Source organism: Heteronotia binoei, chromosome 15, assembly GCF_032191835.1.
Source record: "Heteronotia binoei isolate CCM8104 ecotype False Entrance Well chromosome 15, APGP_CSIRO_Hbin_v1, whole genome shotgun sequence".
Taxonomy (NCBI): domain Eukaryota; kingdom Metazoa; phylum Chordata; class Lepidosauria; order Squamata; family Gekkonidae; genus Heteronotia; species Heteronotia binoei.
This window is the reverse complement of record NC_083237.1, coordinates 2,789,172-2,817,055: the sequence shown is the minus strand read 5'-3', so window position 1 is coordinate 2,817,055 and position 27,884 is coordinate 2,789,172. Positions and strand designations below refer to the sequence as shown.

At 53.4% G+C, this 27,884-nt stretch overlaps 1 protein-coding gene across 1 annotated transcript in view; it reads right to left on the bottom strand.

Moving 5' to 3' along the window:
* The window catches only part of ACAP1 (ArfGAP with coiled-coil, ankyrin repeat and PH domains 1), a 42,326-nt gene extending 15,823 nt beyond the window's left edge, over positions 1-26,503 (bottom strand). Inside the window, exons 1-13 of the mRNA XM_060255936.1 lie at positions 26,451-26,503; positions 19,787-19,844; positions 17,826-17,945; positions 16,108-16,161; positions 13,397-13,455; positions 10,561-10,744; positions 10,329-10,373; positions 9,419-9,514; positions 6,392-6,466; positions 5,825-5,934; positions 5,265-5,316; positions 3,292-3,392; positions 1,965-2,076 (exon numbers count right to left, since the gene is read on the bottom strand). Of these exons, the coding sequence (XP_060111919.1) occupies positions 1,965-2,076; positions 3,292-3,392; positions 5,265-5,316; positions 5,825-5,934; positions 6,392-6,466; positions 9,419-9,514; positions 10,329-10,373; positions 10,561-10,744; positions 13,397-13,455; positions 16,108-16,161; positions 17,826-17,945; positions 19,787-19,844; positions 26,451-26,503 (1,119 nt within the window). The remainder of the gene's footprint in view (positions 1-1,964; positions 2,077-3,291; positions 3,393-5,264; positions 5,317-5,824; positions 5,935-6,391; positions 6,467-9,418; positions 9,515-10,328; positions 10,374-10,560; positions 10,745-13,396; positions 13,456-16,107; positions 16,162-17,825; positions 17,946-19,786; positions 19,845-26,450) is intronic.
* Positions 26,504-27,884: the final 1,381 nt, after the last annotated feature.

Here is a 27,884-nt window from a genome sequence, read left to right as displayed (position 1 = left end):
ATTGTGAGAAAGGGAGAAAAGGACTTCTTTCTCTACCTTCTCCATTCTGTGCAAAATCTTGTAAACCTCTATCCCGTCACCCCTCAGTTGACGTTTCACCAAGCTAAAGAGCCTCAAGCGTTTTAACCTTTCTTCACCTCCTGATTGGTCATTTTTTAACTGGAGATGCCAGGGATTGAACCTGGGACCTTCTGCATGCCAAGCAGAGGCTCTACCACTGAGCCACGGCCTCTTCCTAGAATACACGAAGCTGCCTTCTACGGAATCAGCCCCTCACAGTCAGCCCTGCCTACTCAGACTGGCTGCTGCTCTCCAGGGCCTGAGGGAGAGACCATCTGCATCATCTACTCTCTGATCCTTGTAGCTGGAGATGCTGCCTGGGGCCTTCTGCGTGCCAGGCAGAGGCTCTAGCCCTGAGCCCCCTTGGCCCTTCTCCTCACTTGCCCAAAAACAATAGGGAGAATCTGAGTAAGAATTCCAGAAAGAGGCAGGACTTTCGAAAACAGAGCACAGGCAAATTTGTCCCACTGGCTTCAGAAATGGAAGCTTGGCTGGGTGGACCCTGGGTTTCAATTCCCGCTCAGCCACTAGGATCCCAGGAAGGCAAATCAGACAGGCGACTGCTCTCTGGATTCCGGGAGCTCTAAGAGGAGCCCGGCTGGCCTTAGATCAGCATTCTCCCCGGACCACAGCACCCCATTCCCCAGAAGCCAGCCAGCTGCCTGAGAAGGCCCACAGGTGGGGACATGGAGGTCATGCCTCCCACTGCAACAGGTATTCATTTAGAGGTACACTGCTCCTGACCATGGAGGCTCTACTCAACCCACCAACAGACCTCTCTCTTTGCCCTGACATTTATTCAATTTGCTCAGGAACTTCAGGTTCCTTGGATTTCCTTAAGTGTTTATGGCCTTCAGATGACAACCTTGGCACTAGATAGATAAGAGATCTCTCAGTGGCTATTTGCCATGGGGACTCAAGAGAACCCCCTGGTTTGGAGGCAGTCCACCTCTGAATCCCAGAGCCAGGAGGCGACATCAGGGGAAGGCCTTGGCCTCTATGCCCTGGTGTTGGCCCTTCAGGGGAAATGGTTGACCACTGTTTTGAGACAGGAGGCTGGATTACGTGGACCACTGATCTCATCCAGCAGGGCTCTTCTGATGTTCTTAACATTAAGGGAAGGCCTCGGCCTCTATGCCCTGCTGTTGGACCTCCAGAGGAACTGGCTGGCCACTGTGTGGGACAGGAGGCTGGACTAGATGGACCCTCCCTGGTCTGATCCAGCAGGGCTCTTCTGAGGTTCTTCTCAGGGGAAGGCCTCGGCCTCTCTGCCCTGTTGCTGGCCCTGCAGAGGAACTGGTTGGCCACTGTGTGGGACAGGAGGCTGGACTAGATGGACCCTCACTGGTCTGACCCTGCAGGGCTCTTCTGAGGTTCTTCTCAGGGGAAGGCCTCAGCCTCTCTGCCCTGTGGTTGGCCCTCCAGAGGGACTGGTTGGCCACTGTCTGAGACAGGAGGCTGGACTAGATGGACCCTCACTGGTCTGACCCTGCAGGGCTCTTCTGAGGTTCTTCTCAGGGGAAGGCCTCGGCCTCTCTGCCCTGTTGCTGGCCCTGCAGAGGAACTGGTTGGCCACTGTGTGAGACAGGAGGCTGGACTAGATGGACCCTCACTGGTCTGACCCAGCAGGGCTCTTCTGATGTTCTTCTCAGGGGAAGGCCTAAGCCTCTCTGCCCTGTTGTTGGCCCTCCAGAGGAACTGAGACAGGGGGCTGAACTAGATGGACCTTCACTGGTCTGATCCAGAAGGGCACTTCCGAAATTCTGATGTTTGCTGACGCACTTTAAGCTTGATGTGGGTTGATTCTGTGGAAGAAAATTTAACTCACAGCACTCAAATCTACCCTGAACACCCACAGACTCCACACCATCTTTTGGACCATCTCCCCACCCTCCACCTCCTACCTGCCCCAGGGGCTCTGGGTGTTCCTCACTGTAAGCCGAAGCGATGCTGCTTTGGACAGCCGACACCCAAGCCTGCTGGTGGCGCTCTGAATCCGCTTGGAGGAGGCAGCTCCTGCCAGAGAGGAAGGGGGCAAAGGATCATTTGAGAGGGGGGAGATCAGGTGAAGGCTTGGGGGGGCCAGGTTAGGACTGGGGAGACCCTGATTCCAATCCCCCCCACCTCTGCCTTGAGACAGTCAAGGGGGACCCAACACGGCTGACATTTGGATTTATATCTTGCCCTATACTCTGAATCACAGAATCTCAGAGCGGTCACAATCTCCTCTACCTTCCCCACCCCCACAACAAACACCCTGTGAGGTGGGTGGAGCTGAGAGTGCTTTTACAGCAGCTGCCCTTTCAAGGACAGAGTCTCAGAGCGGCCTACAATCTCCTTTCCCTTCCTCCCCCACAACAGACACCCTGTGAGGTGGGTGGGGCTGGAGAGGGCTTTTACAGCAGCTGCCCTTTCAAGGACAGTCTCAGAGCAGCCTACAATCTCCTTTATCTTCCTCCCCCACAACAGACACCCTGTGAGGCAGGTGGGGCTGAGAGTGTTTTTACAGCAGCTGCCCTTTCAAGGACAGCTTCTATGAAAGCTATGGCTGACCCAAGGCCATTCCAGCAGCTGCAAGTGGAGGAGTGGGGAATCAAACCCGGTTCTCGCAGATAAGAGTCTTCACACTTAACCACTATACCAAACTGGCTCTCACAATCTCCTATATCTTCTCCCCTCACAACAGACACCCTGTGAGGTGGGTGGGGCTGAGAGGACTCTCACAGCAGCTGCCTTTTCAAGGACAACCTCTGCCAGACCTATGGCTGACCCAAGGCCATGCTAGCAGCTGCAAGTGAAGGAGTGGGGAATCAAACCCGGTTCTCCCAGATAAGAGTCTGCACACTTAACCGCTTAGCAAGAGCTATGGGTGACCCAAGGCCATTCCAGCAGCTGCAAGTGAAGGAGTGGGGAATCAAACCAGGTTCTCCCAGATAAGAGTCTGCACACTTACCCGCTTAGCAAGAGCTCTGGCTGACCCAAGGCCATCTCAGCAGCTTCGAGTGGAGGAGTGGGGAATCAAACCTGGTTCTCCCAGATAAGAGTCCGCACACTTCACCACTACACCAAATTGTCTTTGTATCCTCCATTTTATCCTCACAACGACCCCGCAAGGTGGGCTAGTCTGAAAGTTCAGGACTGGCTTTGGCAGCAGGAGTGGGGATTCGAACCCGGATCTCCCAGATCCTAATGTGACCCTCTAACTGCAGCAAGCTCAGGACGAAAACTCACTTGGAGGGCGAAACCACTTCGAAGCAGAAGCGGCGCTCCTGGTCCGGGCAGGGCTTCACGGTGCACAGCCGCAGGTCCTCCACCACCACCGTCAAGGTGTCCTGGGGGGGGGGGGTAGAGAAGAGAGGGGGTCAGAGGCTGGGGCCAGAATACTGCTCCAGCTTCCCCAAACGGCAGCAGCATCCTCAGGAACAACCCACATGAATAGCCACGGAGGCTCACACACCTGGGCCAGGGGATAGCTCACTGTCACCACCAATGGGAGGGGGCCAGGCAGCGAGAGAAGGCCGGAAGGCTGCTTGGGGAAGGGGAAGAAGAAGACCGTAGATTTATACCCCACCCTTCTCTCTGAATCAGAGTCCCAGAGCGGCTCACGATCTTCCTCCCCTGCAACGGACACCCTGTGAGGTGGGTGGGGCTGAGAGAGCTCTCACAGCAGCTGCCCTTTCAAGGACAGTCTCAGAGCGGCCTACAATGTCCGTTCCCTTCCTCCCCCACAACAGACACCCTGTGAGGTGGGTGAGGCTGAGAGGGCTCTCCCAGAAGCCGCCCTTTCAAGGACAACCTCTGCCAGAGCTACGGCTGACCCAAGGCCATTCCAGCAGCTGCAAGTGGAGGAGTGGGGAATCAAAACCTGGTTCTCCCAGATAAGAGTCTGTACACTTAACCACTACTGGAAAAGATGCAGGAGAGACACAGTTGGGGAGGAGGTAAAGGGGGAAACACTGAGCCAAGCGGTTATCCACAAGTGGAGGAACATGAATGCATGAAGGTGCCTTAAACCGAATCAGACCCATGGTCCACACAGATCAGTCTTGTCTACTCAGACTGGCAGCAGCTCTCCAGGATCTCCGGCAGACCTATCATCTATGATCTGATCCTTAACAGCAGGTGCTGGGGATTGAACCTGGGACCTTCTGCATACCAGGCAGATGCTCTGTCACTGAGCCGCAGCCCTTCTCCTTTAGTCTCCAGGGTCTCAGGCAGAGGTCTTTCCCGTCACCTCCTGCCTGGTCCTTCTAAGGGGAGATGCTGGGGATTGAACCTGGGACCTTCTACATGCCAGGCAGATGCTCTGTCACTGAGCCACGGCCCTCCTCCTTTAGTCTCCAGGGTCTGAGACAGAGGTCTTTCCCATCACCTTCTGCCTGGTCCTACTAAGGGGAGATGCTGGGGATTGAACCTGGGACCTTCTGCATACCAGGCAGATGCTATGTCACTGAGCCGCAGCCCTTCTCCTTTAGTCTCCAGGGTCTCAGGCTGAGGTCTTTCCCATCACCTCCTGCCTGGTCCTTCTAGGTGGAGATGCTGGGGATTGAACCTGGGACCTTCTGCATACCAGGCAGATGCTCTGTCACTGAGCCGCAGCCCTTCTCCTTTAGTCTCCAGGGTCTCAGGCTGAGGTCTTTCCCATCACCTCCTGCCTGGTCCTTCTAGGTGGAGATGCTGGGGATTGAACCTGGGACCTTCTGCATACCAGGCAGATGCTCTGTCACTGAGCCGCAGCCCTTCTCCTTTAGTCTCCAGGGTCTCAGGCTGAGGTCTTTCCCATCACCTCCTGCCTGGTCCTTCTAGGTGGAGATGCTGGGGATTGAACCTGGGACCTTCTGCATACCAGGCAGATGCTCTGTCACTGAGCCGCAGCCCTTCTCCTTTAGTCTCCAGGGTCTCAGGCTGAGGTCTTTCCCATCACCTCCTGCCTGGTCCTTCTAGGTGGAGATGCCGGGGATTGAACCTGGGACCTTCTGCATACCAGGCAGAGGCTGTGCCACTGAGCCACAGCCCTTCTCCTTTAGCCTCCAGGGTCTCAGGCAGAGGTCTTTCCCATCACCTCCTGCCTGGTCCTTTTAACTGGAACTGCTGGGGATTGAACCTGGGACCTTCCGCATGTCAAGCTGAGGCTCTGCCACTGAGCCACAGCCCTTCCCACTATCAAATGTCATATGTTTGGCCTCCCCACCCTAGCCCCTCACCTTTGCCTTTTTCTGATACACCAACTGGTTGCTTTGTATGGAAAACCAGCGCCTGAAACAGAAAAGACGCGTTGGGACAGAGGAGTTCTTTGTATACTTGTTTGAATTTGACTTCTTTCAGTTTACTTAGTCAGGGTAGTTGCTTTGTATTTACAGTACTATTTGTATACCGGCTGCTGTTGTATTTTGCTCAAAAGACCAGCTCGATTCAGTTTCCTGCTCTTGCCAGCCAGAAAGAAGTCAAATTCCAACATGTAATATACAAGCAGCTACAAAGAGTCGGTCCACAAACCATCCCACGTTTAATTCCCAGACTCAAGCAAGACGGACTCTTTGTAGCTGCGTGTATGTTACTTCTTTGAATTTGACTTCTTTCAGTCATAATATAGATACTTTGTTATCTTTCTAAAGCGTTGTTTCACTCCGGTGGTTATTCTGAATTTACAGGTCTTTTGAGCAAGGGTGCCAGACAGAACAGCAGTTCTGCCCTCAGCTAGAAAATAAGGAATGGGGCAGGGAGGGGAAGGGAAGGGAAGGGAAGGGAAGGGCGGGTCACTCACCTGCTCCACGTCTTGAAGGCGTTGCTGGCCCTCTTGTACAGGTACCCCTCCATCACCACCAGCCCTGGCTCTGTACGGAGCTCAGGAACCGCATCATCTTGCAACAGGTCCTGAAGAGGGGTGGCCCCTCGTTACAAAACAGAAAACTTCCCCAAGCCAACAATTAGGCCTGCCTGTTCCTATCCCTCCCCAAAGGCCCACACCGTAGCTAGCCCCTGCCTAAACTCCTCCCCCTCATGTTGTCTCCTCTCATTCTAGTTATGCCCCTCCCTGCTCCCTGAATTTTCTGGGTCTTGTGGGAGCTCTAAGCCACACCTCTGCGTCCACAAGCTCCTCCCACCAAGAGCCAGGGCCCGCCTCCACCAGCACGCACTTACTAAACCCAGCCCACTGTTATCCAAACCCTTTTCTGGCTCCAAGACTCCTCCCACTGGCCCTAAGCTCCTTCTCAGAACTGGCCAGTCCGTAAGCTCCACCCCCAACTGGAAGTCTCCTCCCACTGGCATCAAGCTCCTCCTCCTCAAAACTGGCCAGCCCATAAGCTCCGCCCCCTTGAATCCCACACACCTTCTGCTTGATCACTGTGTGCCGCTGCTCCATGTCCCGCTTTTCTCGGGCCGACTCCAGAACCAACTGGTGGAGCTGAAAAAGCGGAAAGCTCAGGGCAGGGGTGTCAGACCACGGCCCGGGGGCCAAATCAGGCCCTCCCCCCCCTGAAGGCTCCTATCAGGCCTGTCATCTGCGTCTTTCTCCTTCCCTCTTGCTTCCTTCTGCATCACAGCTTGCTTTGCCTGGCTTGCTCAATCGCACAGGAGCTACAGAGCAAAACCTATTTTCTCCTGGAGGGCTCCTATCAGGCCCCCGAGCAACTGGCTGCCGTCTGCTTCCTTCTCCCTCCCTCTTGCTTCCTTCTGCATCACAGCTTGCTTTGCCTGGCTTGCTCAATTGCACAGGAGCTACAGAGCAAAACCTATTTTCTCCTGGAGGGCTCCTATCAGGCCCCCGAGCAACTGGCTGCCGTCTGCTTCCTTCTCCCTCCCTCTTGCTTCCTTCTGCATCACAGCTTGCTTTGCCAGGCTTGCTCAATTGTACAGGAGCTACAGAGCAAAGCCTCTTATTTTCTCCACTGGCTGAGGCTCCTCCCTTGGGGAGGGAGGGAGAGCTTGCTTTGCCAGGCTCTTTCAATCAAACAACAGAGCTACTGAGCCAAGCCTCTCTTCCTTCTGTTGGCTGAGGCTCCTCTCCCTCCTGGTCTCCTAGGGAAGGAAGGAAAGAGCCAGAGCTTCCTTGGCCCAGGTCCCTGGATCCCATGGGAGAGAAACAAAGAAAGCACCTTTAAGACCAACGAGTGCTAATGTTTTAAGCATCTTTTATTTTAAGGTTTTTTTTAAAAAAAATCTTTAATTGTGTCTGTCTTTATCAAGTTTCTATCTCTGCATAAAGTTTCTATCTCCGCTACCTAGCATTATATTCTATGACACACACGGCCAGTCCCGACGAGGTCTCATTTATGTCAGATCCGGCCCTCATAACAAATGAGCCTGGATTTTTGGAACAGAAGCAGAATAAAGCAGCACAAACTCTCACTCGGGTCTCCCCCCCCCCAAAAGCATCTGCCTGACTGTGTTTCTTTCAACATCTGGGCTGGCAGGGAGGCCGATTCCCTTCTCCATCCCCAAGCCAAAACTCAAGGTCAGGGTTCACTCTGCAGGGAAATGGCAGCTAGACACAGGAAACAGAGGAGTGGGATTTGAACACAGCAGTTTCTGCAGAGACGGCCCACAAGCCCCGCGTCAGCAAGAGACACTGGGAAATTCCAGCTCCAAAAGAGTTTAAACACCCATCTGGCTTTGAGCAATACCTTTGAATAGCTTTCCTCTTCGACAAAAGAAAAGTTTTGTTTAAATTATCAGTCTGTGTATTGAGCGACCGGAGAGAATACAGAATTAAAAAGGAGCTTTAAAAAACCTCAAACAAACAAGTTCAAGGCCCATCAGTTTTGCACAAGGTTGAGTTTTAAACGGTGTCTGATATGGCCGGGGTGGCCAACGGTAGCTGTCCAGATTTTTTTTGCCTACAACTCCCATCAGCCCCAGCCACTGGGCTGATGGGAGTTGTAGGCAAAAAAACATCTGGAGAGCTACGGTTGCCCACCCCTGGGATATGGAATTCAGCTGAACACCAGCAACTTCTGTGGCAGTGTTTACCTTGCAAAACGTTGTTTTATTTATTGGAAGTATTTCTATTCCAGAGCCAGTGAGGCTGCAGTGGTTAGAGGGAAGCATCTGGAAGACCCAGGTTCGAATCCCCACTCTGCTGTGGGTGGCAGCTGGGTGACCTTGGGTCAGTCACGGATTCACAGCCTAGCCTGCCTCACAGAGTTGCTGCAAGGTCTCCCATCCAAATACTAATCAGGGCTGCCCCAGTTTAGCTTCCAAGATATGGCAAGAGTGGACTAGCTGGGGCCACCCTTTAAGCTGAATCCAGGGATGATGAAGAAGAAGATATTGGATTTATATCCTGCCCTCCACTCTGAAGAGTCTCAGAGCGGCCTACAATCTCCTTTCCCTTCCTCCCTCCCACAACAAACACCCTGTGAGGTGGGTGGGGCTGAGAGGGCACTAACAGCAGCTGCCCTTTCAAGGACAACCTCTGCCAGAGATATGGTTGACCCAAGGCCATTCCAGCAGCTGCAAGTGGAGGAGTGGGGAATCAAACCCGGTTCTCCCAGATAAGAGTCCGCACACTTCACCACTACACCAAACTGGCTCTCCACAGACACCCTGTGAGGTGGGTGGGGCTGAGAGGGCTCTCCCAGCAGCTGCCCTTTCAAGGACAACTCTGTGAGAATTATGGCTGATCCAAGGCCATTCCAGCAGGTGCAAGTGGAGGAGTAGGGAATCAAACCCGGATCTCCCAGATAAGAAGACAACTGCAGATTTATATCCCGCCCTTCTCTGAATCAGAGACTCAGAGCGGCTTACAGTCTCCTATATCTTCTCCCCCCACAACAGACACCCTGTGAGGTGGGTGGGACTGGAGAGGGCTCTCAGAGAAGCTGCCCTTTCAAGGACAAGCGCTGCCAGAGCTATGGCTGACCCAAGGCCCCTCCAGCAGCTGCAAGTGGAGGAGTGGGGAATCAAACCCGGTTCTGCCAGATAAGAGAGCTATGGCTGACCCAAGGCCATTCCCGCAGGTGCAAGTGGAGGAGTGGGGAATCAAACCCAGTTTTCCCAGATAAGACTTCGCACACTTAACCACTACACCAAACTGGCTCTCCAGCCTGCCCCCCAGCCCCTCTGCACCCCCTCTCCAACACCCACTGGTGATTTCCCCAGACCTGTTCCCAGATGCGGCGTCCAGGGGAGCAAGCTGTCTGTTGCGGCTGCATAGCCAGAGAGTCGCTGCCGTGGAGGAGCCAAGCTCCGCTCCCGCATCCTGTTTGTCGAGCTCAACTCTTTCCTGGCCTGCTCTCTTCTTCCTCTCCCCTCTACTCACTTCCTCCCTCTTTCTGGGGTTTGCCAAGAGGCCAGGAGACCAGCCCATCCCACTCCTCCCCAGGATCTTCTACCCTGTGTAGGGGGGTCTCCTCACCTGGGCCGCCAAGTCCTTCCGATACTGCACCAGCTCCTTGGCCGCTAGGAATCCCTGCTCGAGGTACGCGGCCTGGGCTTCCATGGAGGTCAACATCTGGGAAGACAAACGGCCCTATCAGCCTGGAAGTGCTGAATGGACACTTTTGTTGCCAGAGAGAGATTCAGGGGTTCAAGTCTTCCCGGAAACCACATTTCCTGAGCGTGGTCTCACCCCAGATAAGGGGAGCTGCAGAACAAAAGACCTCCCAGAGCCTGTTGGGTTTGCAGGCAGAATCCAGGGCTGAAGGCTCCAAACTCAAGTTAAGAAACCCAACAGAGGCCTTCAAACCAGAACATTTGTCAAAGTATTAATAGGACATTCAACAAACAAGTTTTGTCACCTGCGGTGCCCACCAGCACTTTTCGTCGCACCCGCCAAAATGCATGCAGCCAGGTAAGCCTTTCACCCCGCCAAGTTTCCGACTGGCTGTGCAGATTTTTAAAGAGTTTACGCGGGACAAGAATGTTCAGTGTACAACTGAAGAGAAGCGGCATGCACGCAAGGAAGTGTTTCTGAACAATGTGTTCATTTGAAAAGGCTCCTTGTCAACAGGGGTTTGGTATAGAAAAAGGGGTGGCCAACGGTAGCTCTCCAGATGTTTTTTGCCTACAGCTCCCATCAGCCCCAGCCAGGGAGCTGTAGGCAAAAAACAACTGGAGAGCTACTGTTGGCCACCCCTGGTATAGAACATTCAAGGAAAGGAAAGGAAAGGAAAGGAAAGGAAAGGAAAGGAAAGGAAAGGAAAGGAAAGGAAAGGAAAGGAAAGGAAAGGAAAGGAAAGGAAAGGAAAGGAAAGGAAAGGAAAGGAAAGGAACGCTATTAAGTGGACAATTGCAGATGCAGATCAAGCCAAGGCAAAGCAACTCACAAACTTCAGGATCTCAAATTTCTTCTTGGACTGGATAACGTTGATCTGGGAAGAAGAAGAAGAAGAAGCACTCGCTTGATGCTGGGTAGATTCTGCTCCCGTCCCCCCTGACCCCCAACCGCCAGCCTTGGGGGTCTTCCCCCCCAGATCAGAAGAATGGGACCCTCCAGCTCCCCTTCCCAGAGCAGGGAAAGGACCCAGGAGTCTTAGCTGGCAGTCAGACCCAGCCTACCTGGAGGACGTAGTCGAGGGCTCGTGCCCGGAAAGCAGTGCGGGCAGCCTTCAGAGCAACCACGGCCTCTTCGGCTTCATGGTGGCGTCGCCGGGGCACCTCAGCGTTATGGTGGAGGGCGCTGGAGAGGGTTTCGCTGCTGCGTTCGAATTCCTTACGGGTCTCCTTGAACTGCTTAATGTCTCTAAGACACAAACAAACGTTACCAGGTGAGCGGGAAGGAACACCAACTCCCATAACCCCAGCGGTTGCCACTGTAGCCAGCCCCCTACCCCTGGGTCAGCCGCCTTCCTCCCCCAGTCTCTCCCAACGCCAACACTACCCCAAGCGCCACTTAAAGGGTTGCCAAACTCCAGGCAGGGGCTGGAGCTCTCCCAGAATTACAACTGATCTCCAGAGAGAAAATGATGGCCCTGGAGAAGGGAGGAGAAGGAGGAGGAGAAGGAGGAGAAGAAGAAGAAGAAGTAGGAGGAGGAGGAGAAGGAGAAGGAGGAGGAGAATTAGAAGGAGAAGGAGGAGAAGGAGAAGAAGGAGGAGAAGAAGAAAGAGAAGGAGAAGAAGGAGAAGAAGGAGGAGGAGAAGGAGAAAAAGAAGGAGGAGGAGGAGGAGGAGAAGAAATCGGGTTTATACCCCGCCCTTCGCTACCCAAAGGAGTCTCAAAGCGGCTTGAGAGAACTTGTGACTTACCCAAGGTCACCCAGCGGCTGCATATGGAGGAGAAGTGGGGAATCAAACCCGTCTCTCCCAGATAACAGTCTGCACACTTAACCGCTACACCAAACTGACTCCCCACTGAGGTCTTTCCCCATCCCAAACCCCACCCCATCCTCCAACCCCAAATCTCCAGGTTTTTCCCAAGCAGCAGTTGGCAACCCAACTTAATCAGCAGACTGGGACATCTGAAAAACTCATTTCCCCCCCACCCCGCCACCGCAGCTCCTATAGCAGTGATGTCAAACATGCAATTTGGGGGCCAAATCAGGCCCCTGGAGGGCTCCTATCAGGCCCCCGAGCAACTGGCTGTCATCTGCTTCTTTCTCCCTCTCCCTTGCGTCCTTCTGCATCACAGTTTGCTTTGCTAGGCTTGCTCAACTGCACAGGAGATACAGAGCAAAGACTCTATTTTCTCCATTGGCTGAGGCTCCTCCCTTGGCGAGGAAAGGGAGGAAGAGCTTGCTTTGCCAGGTTCTCTCAGTTGCACAGCAGAGCTACTAAGCCAAGCCTCTCTTCCTTCTGTTGGCTGAGGCTCCTGCCCCTCCTGGTCCCCTGGGGAAGGAAGGAAAGAGCCAGAGCCTCCTCTGCCCAGCTCCCTGGATCCCACGGGAGAAATACAAAGAAAGCACCTTTAAGACCAATGAGTGCTAATGTTTTAAGCATGCTTTTAAGTGCTTGCCTGTGTTCTTTATATCTCTGCTACCTAATCTTAAATAGGTACACATATGGCCAGGCCAGACACTGCTCGGCCCAACCCAACAAGTTCTCATTTCTGTCAGATCTGGCCCTCATAACAAATGAAGAAGATGATGATATTGGATTTATATCCCACTCTCCACTCTGAAGAGTCTCAGAGCAGCTCACAATCTCCTTTCCCTTCCTCCCCCACAACAGACACCCTGTAAGGTAGATGAAGATATTGGATTTATATCCCGCCCTCCACTCCGAAGAGTCTCAGAGCGGCTCACAATCTCCTTTCCCTTCCTCCCCCACAACAGACACCCTGTGAGGTAGATGAAGATATTGGATTTATATCCCGCCCTCCACTCCGAAGAGTCTCAGAGCGGCTCACAATCTCCTTTCCCTTCCTCCCCCACAACAGACACCCTGTGAGGTAGATGAAGATATTGGATTTATATCCCGCCCTCCACTCCGAAGAGTCTCAGAGCGGCTCACAATCTCCTTTCCCTTCCTCCCCCACAACAGACACCCTGTGAGGTAGATGAAGATATTGGATTTATATCCCGCCCTCCACTCCGAAGAGTCTTAGAGCAGCTCACAATCTCCTTTACCTTCCTCCCCCACAACAGACACCCTGTGAGGTGGGTGGGGCTGAGAGAGCTCTCCCAGCAGCTGCCCTTTCAAGGACAGAGTCTCAGAGCGGCTTACAATCTCCTTTCCCTTCCTCCCCCACAACAGACACCATGTGAGGTAGATGAAGATATTGGATTTATATCCCGCCCTCCACTCCGAAGAGTCTCAGAGCGGCTCACAATCTCCTTTCCCTTCCTCCCCCATAACAGACACCCTGTGAGGTAGATGAAGATATTGGATTTATATCCCGCCCTCCACTCCAAAGAGTCTCAGAGCAGCTCACAAACCCCTTTACCTTCCTCCCCCACAACAGACATCCTGTGAGCTGGGTGGGGCTGAGAGGACTCTCACAGCAGCTGCCCTTTCAAGGACAACTCCTAAGAGAGCTCTGGCTGACCCAAGGCCATTCCAGCAGGTGCAAGTGGAGGAGTGGGGAATCAAACCCAATTCTCCCAGATACGAGTCCGCACACTTCACTACACCGAACTGGTTGAAATGAGTTCAACACGCTGTCCTATAGCCGCCAGGGGTGGCCAACGGTAGCTCTCCAGATGTTTTTTTGCCTACAACTCCCATCAGCCCCAGCCAGCATGGTCGAAGGCTGGGGCTGATGGGAGTTGTAGGCAAAAACATCCGGAGAGCTACTTTTGGCCACCTCTGCTATAGCCTCTAACAGATCCCTTAAGCCCCCGGCTGAGTCCCCCCACCCTCCATGACCCGCAGCCTCCTGGCAGGAACGGATCCCCACCACCGCCCCTCTTCCCAAATCATCGTTTTTCCTCTGCCAGACTTTTTCGGACCGCCTTACTCTTTCACCAAACTCTGCAGCTGTTGCTTGAAGGATTGTTGCGTCGTGTCCAGGAGTTCCTGCAAGAGAAGAGAGAAGCACCAAAGAGGGTCACGAGAGGGGGGAGTCCAAGACCCCTCTTCCCCACCGGGTAAAGTCTGGAATCGTACAAGAGTCCAGCAGCTCCAAAGCTGGAGCGGGAGAGGGGGCGCCTGGAGAAAGGCTAAAGGGTTGGGGGGGCTCTAGGGCCCAAGAGGAGAAAAGATGCCCGAGGGGAAAGGAGAGGCAGGGAGGCCTGACCTGCCATAAACCCAGTCCCCCCACCCCACCCCGGGGAGAATCTCTGGCACAAGCCCGGCTGAGATCACAGCTCTTGCGTAAGGCTCATGCAAGGCAAGCGGGCTGGAGCCAGAGAATACCCTGGTGGATCATGCCTGCTCTCAGCCAAGGAGCTGGGAGATGGCCGGGCATCAGGCTGTTCGAAGGCAAAGCCGGCTTCGACGTGGCACACAAACCCAGGGAGGGTTTTTGCCAGCATTTGGTAGAGCCGCCTCTGTACAGGGAGGTCATCTTTAATAGCCTACCCGCCCTTCGCTACCCAGAGAAGTCTTAGGAAAGGAAAGGTCCCCTGTGCAAGCACCAGTCGTTTCCGACTCTGGGGTGACGTTGCTTTCGCAACGTTTTCACGGCAGACTTTTGATGGGGTGGTTTGCCATTGCTTTCCCCAGTCCTCTACGCTTTCCATCCCCCCCCTCCCCCAGCAAGCTGGGGACTCATTTGACTGACCTCAGAAGGATGGAAGGCTGAGTCAACCTTGACGGCACCCTGAACCAGCTTCCGCTGGGATCGAACTCAGGTCATGAGCAGAGTTTGGAATGCAGTACTGCAGCTTTACCACTCTGTGCCACGGGGCTCTTAACAGATGTGGATGGGAAAGGTCCCCTGTGCAAGCACCAGTCGTTTCTGACTCTGGGGTGATGTTGCTTTCACAACGTTTTCACAGCAGACTTTTGACAGGGTGGTTTGCTATTGCCTTCCCCAGTCCTCTACGCTTTCCATCCCCACCCCACCCCCAGCAAGCTGGGGACTCATTGACTGACCTCGGAAGGATGGAAGGCTGAGTCAACCTCGGGCTGGCTACCTGAACCAGCTATCGCTGGGATAGAACTCAGGTCGTGAGCAGAGAGTTCAGATCACAGTACTGAAATACTGCTGCTTTACCACTCTGCGCCACGGGGCCGCTAAAGTCTTAGAGAGGTTTACAAATCTCCTTTCCCTTCCCCTCCTCTGGCAGATCCTTCTGCCCTGCCAGCAATTTCTCCTATTCCAGCCACTACTGCATCTTGTGGCAGGGAGTTCCGTAGGCTAAGTCACACGTTGTGTGGAAGTGTTTCCTTTGGCTTGTGCAGAATTTAGAGCCTTTTGAATTCGTGGAATGCTTGTCAGCTTACATCAGGGGGAGGCGGGGGGGGGGGAGGAGAGAGAAAGAGCACACAAAAGTTTCCTTTCCCCTCCGGGCTTAGAATTCTCACTCGTTTCTCTCTCTCCCCCCAATTGCCTAGTCCTCCGTTCTTTCTAGACTGAAGAAGCTTCAGCTGTTTCTCATATGGCAGGTGTCCCCCAGCCTCAGCTGACTAGCAATCCCAAATTTTGCCTCCCAGGAGATTATGCAGGCAGCTCCTGAAATCCTCTGGAGATAAACAAAATAGGAGTCGATTGCACCTTTAAGACCAACTTAGTTTTATTCAGAATGCAAGCTTTCGTGTGCATGCACACTTCTCCAGACGAGGAAGGAGGTACAGTAAGCAGAGCCACATATAGCTGGTGGGGTTTGGAATGCCAAGTGGTACAAAGTTTAAAACCAAGAGCAGAATAGTAAAATTAACAAATTCAGAAAACCATTGATCTGGGTTGCGTTAGCGTGGGAAACCATAAAACAGTAGAAGAAGAAGATATTGGATTTATATCCCGCCCTCCATTCTGAAGAGTCGCAGAGCAGCCTACAATCTCCTTTCCCTTCCTCCCCCACAACAGACACCCTGTGAGGTGGGTGGAGCTGAGAGAGCTCTCCCAGAAGCTGCCCTTTCAAGGACAGAAACTCAGAGTGGCTTACAATCTCCTATGTCTTCTCCCCCCACAACAGACACCCTCTTTCAAGGACAACCTCTGCCAGAGCTCTGGCTGACCCAAGCATTCCAGCAGGTGCGAGTGGAGGAGTGGGGAATCAAACCCGGTTCTCCCAAATAAGAGCCCACACACTTAACCACTACACCAAACTGGCTCTCATGTAACATGTCAGAATGTGAGAAGGCCTGTTAATTATTCTATTGCTGATAAACCTGGGTCAAAAAGAAGGCATTTCTTTCCCAGAAGTCTTTCCTGTCCAACTAATTTACCTTTTAACCTGCAACATAAAAAATAAACCCAGATCGAAGGTTTTCTGAATGTGTTAATTTTACTATTCTGCTCTTGGTTTTTTAACTTCGTACCACTGGGCATTCCAAACCCCACCAGCTCTATGTGGCTCTGCTTACTGTACCTCATTCCTCGTCGGAAGAAGCGTGCACGCGCACGAAAGCTGACGTTCTGGATAAAACTAAGTTGGTCTTAAAGGTGCAATCGACTCCTATTTTGTTCTACTACTTCAGACCAACACGCCTGCCTATTTGGATCTATCCTCTGGAGAAAGAGAAAGGCGGGCCGGTCCATGAAGAAAGGAGTCGCTTTCTCACCTCGTGCCTGCTGACCATCTGGTTGAGGCTCTCCGAAAACTTTTTGAGGCACTCCTGGAAAACAGGGCCCAGAAAGACAGAGGGAAAGAACACTGTGAAGGACCCGGGTGCCTGAACCCCCTCAACCTCTGCAAATCCAACAGGTTCGGCACTTAAGGCTAGGAATGAAGAAACACCCCAAAAGAGACAGTGGTTCAAAACACTGAAGTTTCCAGACTACATGATCTTGTTTTTAAAAAGAGAGTTTCTAGAGCAGGGGTGTCAAACATGCAGCTCGAGGGCCAAATTAGCCTCCCGTAAGGTTCCTCTCAGGCCCCCGAGCAACTGGCTGTCCTCTGTTTCCTTCTCCCTCTCTCTTGCTTCCTTCTGCATCACAGCTTGCTTTCCCAGGCTTGCTCAACTGCATAGGAGCTACAAAGCAAAACCTCTATTTTCTCCATTGGCTGAGGCTCCTCCCTTGGGGAGGAAGGGGGGGAGGCAGAGCTTGCTTTGCCAGGCTCACTCAATCACACAGCAGAGCTACTGAGCCAAGCCTCTCTTCTATTTATTTATTTATTTTCGCATTTATATCCCACCCTCCCCGCCAAAGCAGTCCTTTGGGAAGGAAGGAAAGAACCAGAGCTTCCTTTGCCCAGTTCCCAGGCTTGCTCAATCACACAGCAGAGCTACTGAGCCAAGCCTCTCTTCCTTCTATTGGCTGAGGCTCCACCTCCACCAGTCCCCTGGGAAAGAAGGAAAGAAACAGAGCTTCCTTTGCCCAGTTCCCAGGCTCGCTCAATCACACAGCAGAGCTACTGAGCCAAGCCTCTCTTTCTTCTATTTATTTATTTTTATTTATTTATTTTCGCATTTATATCCCGCCCTCCCCACTGAAGCAGTCCTTTGGGAAGGAAGGAAAGAACCAGAGCTTCCTTTGCCCAGTTCCCAGGCTCGCTCAATCACACAGAAGAGCTACTGAGCCAAGCCTCTCTTCCTTCTATTGGCTGAGGCTCCACCTCCACCAGTCCCCTGTGAAAGAAGGAAAGAAACAGAGCTTCCTTTGCCCAGTTCCCAGGCTCGCTCAATCACACAGCAGAGCTACTGAGCCAAGCCTCTCTTCCTTCTATTGGCTGAGGCTCCACCTCCACCAGTCCCCTGGGAAAGAAGGAAAGAACCAGAGCTTCCTTTGCCCAGTTCCCTGGATCCCATGGGAGAAATACAAAGAAAGCACCTTTAAAACCAACGAGTGCTACCGTTTTAGGCATGTTTTATGGGCTTTAAAAAAAAAATATTTAACTGTGTTTGTCTGCGTCCTTCATAAAAGTTTACATCTCTGCTACCTAATCTTAAATAGGAACACATATGGCCCAGGGCCTGACATGGCCAGGAAAGGAAAGGTCCCCTGTGCAAGCACCAGTCGTTTCCGACTCAGGGGTGACGTTGCTTTCCCTGGCCTGGCCCAAGAAGGTCTCATTTATGTCAGATCCGGCCCTCATAACAAATGAGTTCGACACCCCTTACCTAGAGGCCATGGCTGTTGCAGAAGAACGCCTGCAGGTGCCCAGATGGGATGGGCAAACATCTCAGCTTCCTGCCCTCCACCCTTGACACCCCCCACCCACCCCCAGCCAGTGCCAAACTGGACTGGCCAAACTGGGGGGGATGCACTTGACCTGCCCAGACACTCCATCTGCTCCCCCCACCCCGCCCACGTCTGGCCTCCTCCCCGGCAGACTCACGCTCATCATGGAGTCCCCCTGCGAATTCTGCGACAGCTCCTGGACGCCCGCCACAAAGTTCTTGCTGTGGGAGCAATATTGCCGCCCAGACTCCAGCATGGTGGTGAAGAGCTTCAGCAGCTGGGGGGGGGACGGGGAGGGAGGAAAGGGGGCAGGTGACTCAAGAGACCCACAACCACAGCCGGCTCCACCCGCCTCCCGATGCACCCAATTTGCAGCTTTCGGGAATCTCCCCTAAGCAAACCAAGGCTGAGCCTGCTGAAGGAAAGCGACCTGGCTCAGGTTCCGGACAAGACGAAGCAGCCATTTTGCTCAGCGACTCCTGCCTCTCTGCTGTAGGCAGGTTAGCCCTGGGCAGCCAGACCCCAGAGCAGTGTTCCCTCTAGGCTGAGTTAGTCTGAGGTAGCTCACAGATTTTTACCCTCTAGTTCAGGGGTGGCCAACGGTAGCTCTCCAGGTGTTTTTTTTTGCCTACAAATCCCATCAGCCCCAGCCAGCATGTGCTGGCTGGGGCTAATGGGAGTTGTAGGCAAAAAACATCTGGAGAGCTACCGCTGGCCACCCCTGCTCTGGTTCTAAGCTCAGGAAAAACGGCCCCAGACAACAATAATTTATGCAGGAGCTCACAACTCTGGATGAGGAAAACTTCTGAGAAAGAAACGCCCTCTTTTTGGCCCGGGCTTATTTATTTATTTATTTATTTATTATTTATTTATTTGGGATTTATATCCCGCCCTTCCCACAAGTGGCTCAGGGCGGCTTCCAGTGATAGATCCAACAAAATTACAATATTTAAACATATAAAGGGATCAGCATTTAAACAGATAAAAACAGATAAAACCATGATTATCAATAAATATTAATAAATATTTACAATAGAGTGACTTAACAATTATACAATAGAGTGACTTAACACACATTCTCACAATTTGACATGTTGCTGTTTTATGGGTTTCTCGCACTCCTGTTACCCAGATCAAAAGTTTGCTCAGTTTGTTAGTTTTACTATTCTGCCACTGGATCTTAAATTTGTACCATTTTGCATTCTAAGCCACTGCCTACCAGCGCTATGTAGCTCTGTTCACTGTACCGGATTCCTCGCCGGGTGAAGTGTGGCCAGAGCACACGAAAGCTTACGTTCTGAATACAACTTTGTTGGTCTTAAACAGGGGTGGGGAACCATTTTTCTGCCAAGGGCCATATGGATATTTATAACATCATTCAGGGGCCATTAAAAATGATCCACTTAAAAAACAGTGCTCCGCCGAGGGAGAATGATTCAGGCCAGCAGAATGAATGCAAATAATTGTTTTTCTATTTGAAGTCATGTGAGGAGACACACACATGCAGCCCGCTGCCCTAGGCAAATGCATAGGTCCAGGACTCCTTTGTAAATACGCTAATATTAGCATTCCTTGCAGGAACTCAGTAGCATATTAGACCACATCCCCTAATATTAGCGTATTAGGTCACACACTCATTAGCATATTAGGCCACACCCTCTGGGGTAATCAAGTGCAAACTGAACTGTGGCAGTAACTTTTCCAGGCCTGCAGCAATTCTGGCCGGCCAGCCAGGCCCCAGGGAGGCTGCCGCACAGTACATCTGGGCCCTGTGATCCCTGCCTGGCCCTGGGGAGGCTGCTGCACAGCACGGCTGGGCCCCACGATCCTCGCTGGCCAGCCAGGCCTCAGAGAGGCTGCCACATGGCTCGGTTCAGCTCAGCAATCCCCAAGGGCCACACCAAGTGACCTTGAGGGCCGTGTACGGCCCTCGGGACGGAGGTTCCCCACCCCTGGTCTTAAAGGTGCACCTTGACTTCTACTCTGTTCTACAACTTGAATACCAGGAGCTCAGAAAGTAGAATTCTTGCTCACGAGACTCTGCAGCTTAGAGGGAACACGGCCCAAGAAGCGACCGGAAGGCCTCTGCCTGGCCGAGAGGCAACGGGGTCCCCTCACCTTCTCCAGCTGGGTCTCCAAGGCCGACACTTCCGTTTCCACCGTCTCTATTGCAGCCCTGAAGGTGGTGGAAGAGATGAGGGAGGGGGAAACGCATTAGCACAGGGAGAGAGACCCGGAAGCCACAAATTAACCCAATTAATCCGCCGCGGGCTCCCCTGCTCGGCCTCACACTCTGCCTCCTTGTAAACCTCACACCAGCTAACCTCACAAGCCTGTTTTGTGCACCTTAGCGCTTCTGCAAGATTGTTTAAAAATGTCCTGCGCACAATTAACAGCAGCAAGGCTTCAGGAGAATCCCCCGGGGTCTCTAGGTGAGGCCAATCTCCCGCCTGCCAAATGGGGGCGCTTGGAGCCACCTCTTTGACTTCCAAGGCACTCCCGTTAGAGCGATTCCTCAGTGGAACAGGCTTCCTCGGGAGGTGGTGGGCCCTCCTTCCTCGGAGGTTTTGAAACAGGCTAGATGGCTATCTGACAGCGATGAAGATCCTGTGAATTTAGGGGGAGGGGTTTGTGTGTTTCCTGCCTTGTGCGGGGGGTTGGACTAGATGACCCTAGAGGTCCCTTCCAACTCTATGGTTCTGATAGAGTGATTCCTCAGTGGAACAGGCTTCCTCCTGGGGAGGTGGTGGGCTCTCCTTCCTTGGAGGTTTTTCAACAGAGGCTAGATGGCCATCGGACAGCATTGAAGATCCTGTGAATTTAGGGGGAGGGGTTTGTGAGTTTCCTTCCTTGTGCAGGGGGTTGGACTAGATGACCCTAGAGGTCCCTTCCAACTCTAGGATTCTATGATTCTGATAGAGCAGCTCCTCAGTGGAACAGGCTTCCTCCTCGGGAGGTGGTGGGCTCTCCTTCCTTGGAGGTTTTGAAACAGAGGCTAGAGGGCCATCTGACAGCAATGAGGATCCTGTGACTTTAGGGGGAGGGGTTTGTGAGTTTCCTTCCTTGTGCAGGGGGTTGGACTAGATGACCCTAGAGGTCCCTTCCAACTCTAGGATTTTATGATTCTGATAGAGCAGCTCCTCAGTGGAACAGGCTTCCTCGGGAGGTGGTGGGCTCTCCTTCCTTGGAGGTTTTGAAACAGAGGCTAGAGGGCCATCTGACAGCAATGAGGATCCTGTGACTTTAGGGGGAGGGGTTTGTGAGTTTCCTTCCTTGTGCAGGGGGTTGGACTAGATGACCCTAGAGGTCCCTTCCAACTCTAGGATTTTATGATTCTGATAGAGCAGCTCCTCAGTGGAACAGGCTTCCTCGGGAGGTGGTGGGCTCTCCTTCCTTGGAGGTTTTGAAACAGAGAAGAAGAAGAAGAAGATATTGGATTTATATCCCGCCCTCCACTCCGAAGAGTCTCAGAGCGGCTCACAATCTCCTTTACCTTCCTCCCCCACAACAAACACCCTGTGAGGTGGGTGGGGCTGGAGAGGGCTCTCCCAGCAGCTGCCCTTTCAAGGACAACTTCTGCCAGAGCTGTGGCTGACCCAAGGCCATTCCAACAGGTGCAAGTGGAGGAGTGGGGAATCAAACCTGGTTCTCCCAGATAAGAGTCCACACACTTAACCACTACACCAAACTGGCTCTACACCAAACTGGCACTACACCAAAGAGGCTAGATGGCCATCTGACAGCAATGGAGATCCTGTGAATTTAAAAAAATTGTGAGTTTCCTGCATTGTGTAGCGGGGTGGGCTAAAAGACCCTGGAGGTCCCTTCTGACTCTGTGATTCGATGATTCTGGCTCTGTCAGAATGGGCACATTTAAACATTGCTGGTGGGATTGCCCCAAAATCCAGACTTTTGGAAAGCTATTATTCACATGACAAATAATATCTTAAATTATTTGCTTCCTCATACTCCCGAATCAATCCTTTTAAACCACTGGGCAGATCTAAAGCTTCCGTAACTCAAGAAAGGATTGGCATTACTATCAATAAAAAGGTCAAGGTCGTCCCCTGTGCAAGCCCCAGTCGTTTCCGACTCTGGGGTGACCGTTGCTTTCACAATGTTTTCACAGCAGACTTTTTACGCGGTCATCTACACTTCCCCAGTCATCTACAGGGGACTTTTTACAGGGTCATCTTCCCCAGTCATCTACACTTTCTCCCCAGCAAGCTGGGGACTCATTCGACCGACCTCGGGTGGATGGAAGGCTGAGTCAACCTTGAGCCGGCTACCTGAACCCAGCTTCTGCCGGGATCGAACTCAGGTCGTGAGCAGAGCTTAAGGCTGCAGTAATGCAGCTCTACCACTCTGCGCCACGGGGCTGCTTCCATTACTATTAAGACTAGCCGCAAAAACAGTAATAGCAAGGTGCTGGAGACAAAACTCAGTACCTACAACTCAACAATGGTGTGGGAAAGTATGGGAAATAGCAGCACTAGACAAACTGGCTACTTAATTATATGTTGCAGAAGTTTCAACGAGGAAAAATGAGTTTATGGAATGGTGGTATTCCTTTTTTGAATATGTTAATAGCCATGATGTGGCTAATAGCCATTGATGGACCTCTGCTCCGTATTTTTATCTAATCCCCTCTTAAAGCTGGCTATGCTTGTAGCCGCCATCACCTCCTGTGGCAGTGAATTCCACGTGTTAATCACCTTTTGGGTGAAGAAGGACTTCCTTTTATCCGTTCTAACCCGACTGCTCAGCAATTTCATCGAATGCCCACGAGTTCTTGTATTGTGAGGAAGGGAGAAAAGTACTTCTTTCTCTACTTTCTCCATCCCATGCAGAATCTTATAAACCTCTATCATGTCACCCCGCAGTCGACGTTTCTCCAAGCTAAAGAGCCCCAAGCGTTTTAACCTTTCTTCATAGGGAAAGTGTTCCAACCCTTTAATCATTCTAGTTGCCTTTTTCTGCACTTTTCCCAATGCTATCATATCCTTTTTGAGGTGCGGCGACCAGAATTGCACACAGTACTCCAAATGAGACCGCACCATCGATTTATACAGGGGCATTATGATACTGGCTGATTTGCTGGTCTTAAACGTGCAACTTGACTCTTGCTAAGTGGGAATGGAGTGGAGGCGAGCAGAGAGAAACGGCCAGTTTAGGGTCTCCTCAAAGCCCCACAAGCTACGTTTTGGGTTTGAACAACCCTCGCTCTTCCCTTGTTCTCTTGCGGTCACCTTGCACGTTTCCTGCCCTCCCCGGGTCTGTAACCACTTCCTATCGGTTGCCTGGAAACCTCCCCACGGTTCGGCTTGCTCTGCTCGCCAACAACATCAGCCAGTTGTCGTGATGTGCACAACCCCTGGAGGGGCACTGGTAAAAGTGCAAGGAACAGACAGGTGCCCCCCCCCCTTACCCCAATCCCATGACACAGGACCAGAAGGAGCCAGGAAGAGCGCCCGAGAGGAGTCATCCTTGATTCCCCAATTGCGCCACCCCGATTTCAGCGACTGAGACAGAAGACCGTTAAGAGGGGTAACTACCCCTGGTTTGGAGGAGGGAGGACTATGGGGACGCACAAAAGATGCCAGGTGTCCAGCTTCCCTCTCCGTGAAGCAAAGCCATCTTCTCTTGGGCTGCCCAAGATGGCTGCCAGGAGCACATTCCCCACAATGCATTAGCTCACTCAGAGGGAAGTTATTCACGCGACGTGCGAACCGTGGGCAAACTGAAAGGTACGTGAAAGAAAAAGGGGCAAGAGAGAAGAAGCCAGCTAAACGCCAGATTTGAGCACCCCAAGGCACTCAAGAAGGGGAACCCTCCCACCCACAGGGGAGAAGACAGTGCCATTAACCCTCCCCTTTGCAGGAGCCTCCTTTCTGAAAGGAAGAGTCCAACCTCCCCCTTCGGTGCTCTCTCGCCCCTGAAAAGGAAAAAACAACGCAGAAACGTGGCAAGAGGAAACCAGTGACTCTTTGGGAAACGATCTGTAACACGCACGAAGCGCACAGAGAGTGGAAAATACGTGTGACTTCTCTCTAGACCTCAAACCCAGAGGCTAAATATAATTGGAAGCATATCTGCCCGACGGCGTTTCAGTCAGCAAACAATTCTCATGCAAACACATGAAGAAGAAGATGATATTGGATTTATATCCCGCCCTCCACTCCAAAGAGTCTCAGAGAGGTTCACAATCTCCTTTGCCTTCCTCCCCCACAACAGACACCCTGTGAGGTAGATGAAGATATTGGATTTATATCCCGCCCTCCACTCCGAAGAGTCTCAGAGCGGCTCACAATCTCCTTTCCCTTCCTCCCCCACAACAGACACCCTGTGAGGTAGATGAAGATATTGGATTTATATCCCGCCCTCCACTCTGAAGAGTCTCAGAGGGGCTCACAATCTCCTTTCCCTTCCTCCCCCACAACAGACACCCTGTGAGGTAGATGAAGATATTGGATTTATATCCCGCCCTCCACTCCGAAGAGTCTCAGAGCAGCTCACAATCTCCTTTCCCTTCCTCCCCCACAACAGACACCCTGTGAGGTAGATGAAGATATTGGAGTTATATCCCGCCCTCCACTCTGAAGAGTCTCAGAGCAGCTCACAATCTCCTTTCCCTTCCTCCCCCACAACAGACACCCTGTGAGGTAGATGAAGATATTGGATTTATATCCTGCCCTCCACTCCGAAGAGTCTCAGAGCGGCTCTCAATCTCCTTTACCTTCCTCCCCCACAACAGACACCCCGTGAGGTGGGTGGGGCTGAGAGGGCTCTCACAGCAGCTGCCCTTTCAAGGACAACCTCTGCCAGAGCTATGGCTGACCCAAGGCCATTCCAGCAGGTGCCAGTGGAGGAGTGGGGAATGAAACCCGGCTCTCCCAGATAAGAGTCCGCACACTTCACCACTACACCAAACTGGCCTTCTACTGAATCAGATCGTTGGTCCATCAAAGTGAGCCTTGTCCACTCAGGGTGACGTTGACCTTCCAGGGTCTCAGGCAGAAAATGGTCCTTCCCATCACCTCCTGCCTGGTTCTTTTAGCTGCAGATGCCGGGGACTGAACCTGGGACCTTTTGCATGCCAAGCAGAGGCACTGCCCCTGAGCTCCCGTGGCCCCTCTCCCTCTCAAAAAAACAGAGGTTTGGGGACTTGCAGCTCGCCACCAGTCAGCTGACCAAGTCAGCTTGCCAGACAGAGAGGGCTGGTACAGGCGCAGGTTGCCGATAGGACTCAGAGTTTGCACTTCACTGGTACGCACTCGAATTGTCGGATTCCATGACCCCGGCGTGGTGGACTCAAACCACCCCTTTCACCTCCTGTGCGTCCCTCACGCTCCTCTCCAAAAGACCGCAGGGGCCCAGGCATTTCCGATGCCCCAAAGCAGCAGGGCTGTGTGATCTGAGAGGCACACCGGCACAGAAGTCAGGATTCACACTCAGTACGCTTTTCCATTTTGGGGAGCACGACTACGATCGCACAGCCCAACTGATACATGGGTAGCCCTAAGGTGGTTGGGGCCAGCCCACGACCACAACGTCCCTGGGAGGTGAAGAGCGCGGCAAAAGCACCACCAGCTCAAATATGACGTCCAACACACAACGGCTCTGCTTGTGCATGCCAAGCTGCCCAGAGAGTTCCCCCAAACCGGCCTGCTTTCTGAGCATCTCCGGGCTCTTGGTGCCTCTCCACTTCCTGTCCTCCAGGCTGCAGCAATGTGAAACAGCAACACGAGGGTTGTGTGCACGCAGCACCAGACTGAACGCACCACACTGGAAGGGGGTGGGCCTGCGGGTGTAAAGAGGTAGCCTGGGCAGGGATTGAACAAAGGGGCTCCCTGCTGACCCTCTTCTTGGCCAGGTGACCCAGAAACCAGTGCTGGGCTGCTGCTATGGAGCTTGCGCGGGGCCCTCCCTTGGAGACTGGCCAAGTGACTAGAAAATACCCTGGGCTGTAATGTGGGGGGAGGGGTCAGTACTGGGCTTGCACAGGGCCCTCCCTTGGAGACTGGCCAAATGACCAGAAAGTAGCCCTGGCTGTAGGGGGGGGAGGGGTCAGTGCTGGGCTGCTGCTATGGAACTTGCACAGGGCCCTCCCTTGGAGGCTGGCCAAGTGACTAGAAAATACCCCAGCCTGTAATGTGTGTGGGGGGGTCAGTGCTGGGCTGCTGCTTTGGAGCTTCTACAGGGCCCTTCCTTGGAGACTGGCCAAGTGACCAGAAAGCACCCCTGGCTGTAATGGGGGGAATCAGTGCTGGGCTGCTGCTATGAAGCTTACAGGGGTCCCTCCCTTGGAGACTGGCCAAGTGACCAGAAAGTACCCCTGGCTGAAGGGGGGGGAGGGGAAGCCTAGCTGAAGAGGGCAACGGGCGGGGCAGAGACTATCAGCCCCAAAGCAGGGGCGGGGTCACACCAGGCAACCTGCTCCTTCCCCCCCCCCCCTCCATGCGACCATGCAAGCAGCCCAAGCGTGGGACCCTGCGTTCCCCCCCCCCCTTTGCGATTTCTAACGCCCCTCCCACGAGGCTTTGCCTGGGACCCGGGACCGCCCCCCCCCGTCCAAAGCCGGCAACCCCCCCCCCCCCCGCCCTGGGCAGCAACCCTTCCCCCCTCTCGCCTTCCCAAGCCCAAAGCGCCCGGCGCGCGGGGAATTGCAACAGGGGGAGCTCCGGGCGCGCCAGCGACACGTGTGAACGCGGCCAAGCAGCGCCGCGCCAGCCCGGGCGAGCAGCCGCTTGGCACCGCCTGGCACTGCCGCCTGCCCGCCCACCTGAAGCGGGGCGAGTCCTTGAGGCACTCCTCGAAGTCCAGCTCGACGGTCATGGCGACGGCGGGGCAGCGGCGGCGGCGGGGCAGAGACCGGCGGCGGCGGCGGCGGCGGAGGGAGAGGAGCCCGCGCCAGGCAGCAGCAGCAGCTGGAGGAGGCGCCGCTGGAGCCGCCCGCCGGTCCCGCTCCGCCCCGGGGAGGAGGAGGCGGCGGCGAAGGAGGGGGGCCGTCGGCGGCGCCATCCTCGGGGCGTCCGGCAGGGGGCAGCAGCGGCAACCTCTTCCGACCGAGGCCCTGGCGCCGGCGGAACTCCCCGCGCCAAGCTGGGCTGGGCTGGGCTGGAGGAGGAGTGTCGCGGGCGCCTCTCCCGGACCGGGGGTGGAGAAACCCGCGGGGATTTCGGCCGGCAGGTGGAGGAGGTTGGAAGCAGGAGGCCGGAGACCGGTTCAGGGGCGAGGCGGCTTCGGAAGGGCAGGGAAGCCGCGTTCACACGTGCAGCGTGCAGCGACGCGGGAAGGGCTCGCGGGCGGGGGACTGAGCCACCGCGGATCGGATTTTTGCGGCGGCCTGGCCAACCTCGCCGCGCGCGCAAGGGCCGCCCGCTCCCCCCGTTTGCGGGTTGACACGTGGGTTTGAGGCTGCCGCGCGACCCCGAAGATGCGTTTTCGGGAGTCAGGCGGACTTCTCTAGCGAAGAGACTTGGCTAGCCGGAGCCGAGCTTATTTAGATTTATTTATTTATTTATTTATTTATTTATTTATTTGTCTGGGATTTATATCCCACCCTTCCCACCGAGTGGCTCAGGGCGGCTTACAACATTTATAAAACTAACATAAAAGTATAAAATTACACTTTAAATTAGCATTACACTTTAAATTAACATTTCACAATATATAATTAAAATCAAACATTTGTTATAACTAGATGAAGCAGGCCTCCAAAATAAATGTTTGCTTCCTTCCACGTGAAACGTTTTGTTAATCGATTGTTCCCCCCACCACCACCCAGGTACGTTGGAACGCTGTACACGTGGAAACAACCCCGCGCTTCGTCGACTGGGCACCAGGTGGCGCTGTTGTTCCCGCAGGGAAAAGACCCGCGTTGCCGAAACCGGCCACTGGAGGGCGGCGCGATGCGAGAGTCTCTAGCCGCCATTTTAATGAGAACCACTCAGGAGAAGTAGCCTTTCGGAATGGCCAAGTTTTGTTCCGCCCTGAGAACAGAGCAGCAGGCAGGAAGGACGGGAGAAATGAAGCAATGCAACGCAGAGGGAAATCTTATGAAATAAAAAAGTGTTTGTAAAAAATAGCCAGAGAGACGAGAGCAGAGCTTTGCAATCTGTTCCAAAGTATTCCAGATTGCACCCCGGGGGGCACTTTCACACTTGCTAAATAACGCAGTTTCATTTCGCTTCCATGTGGCCGATTGCATTTGGGT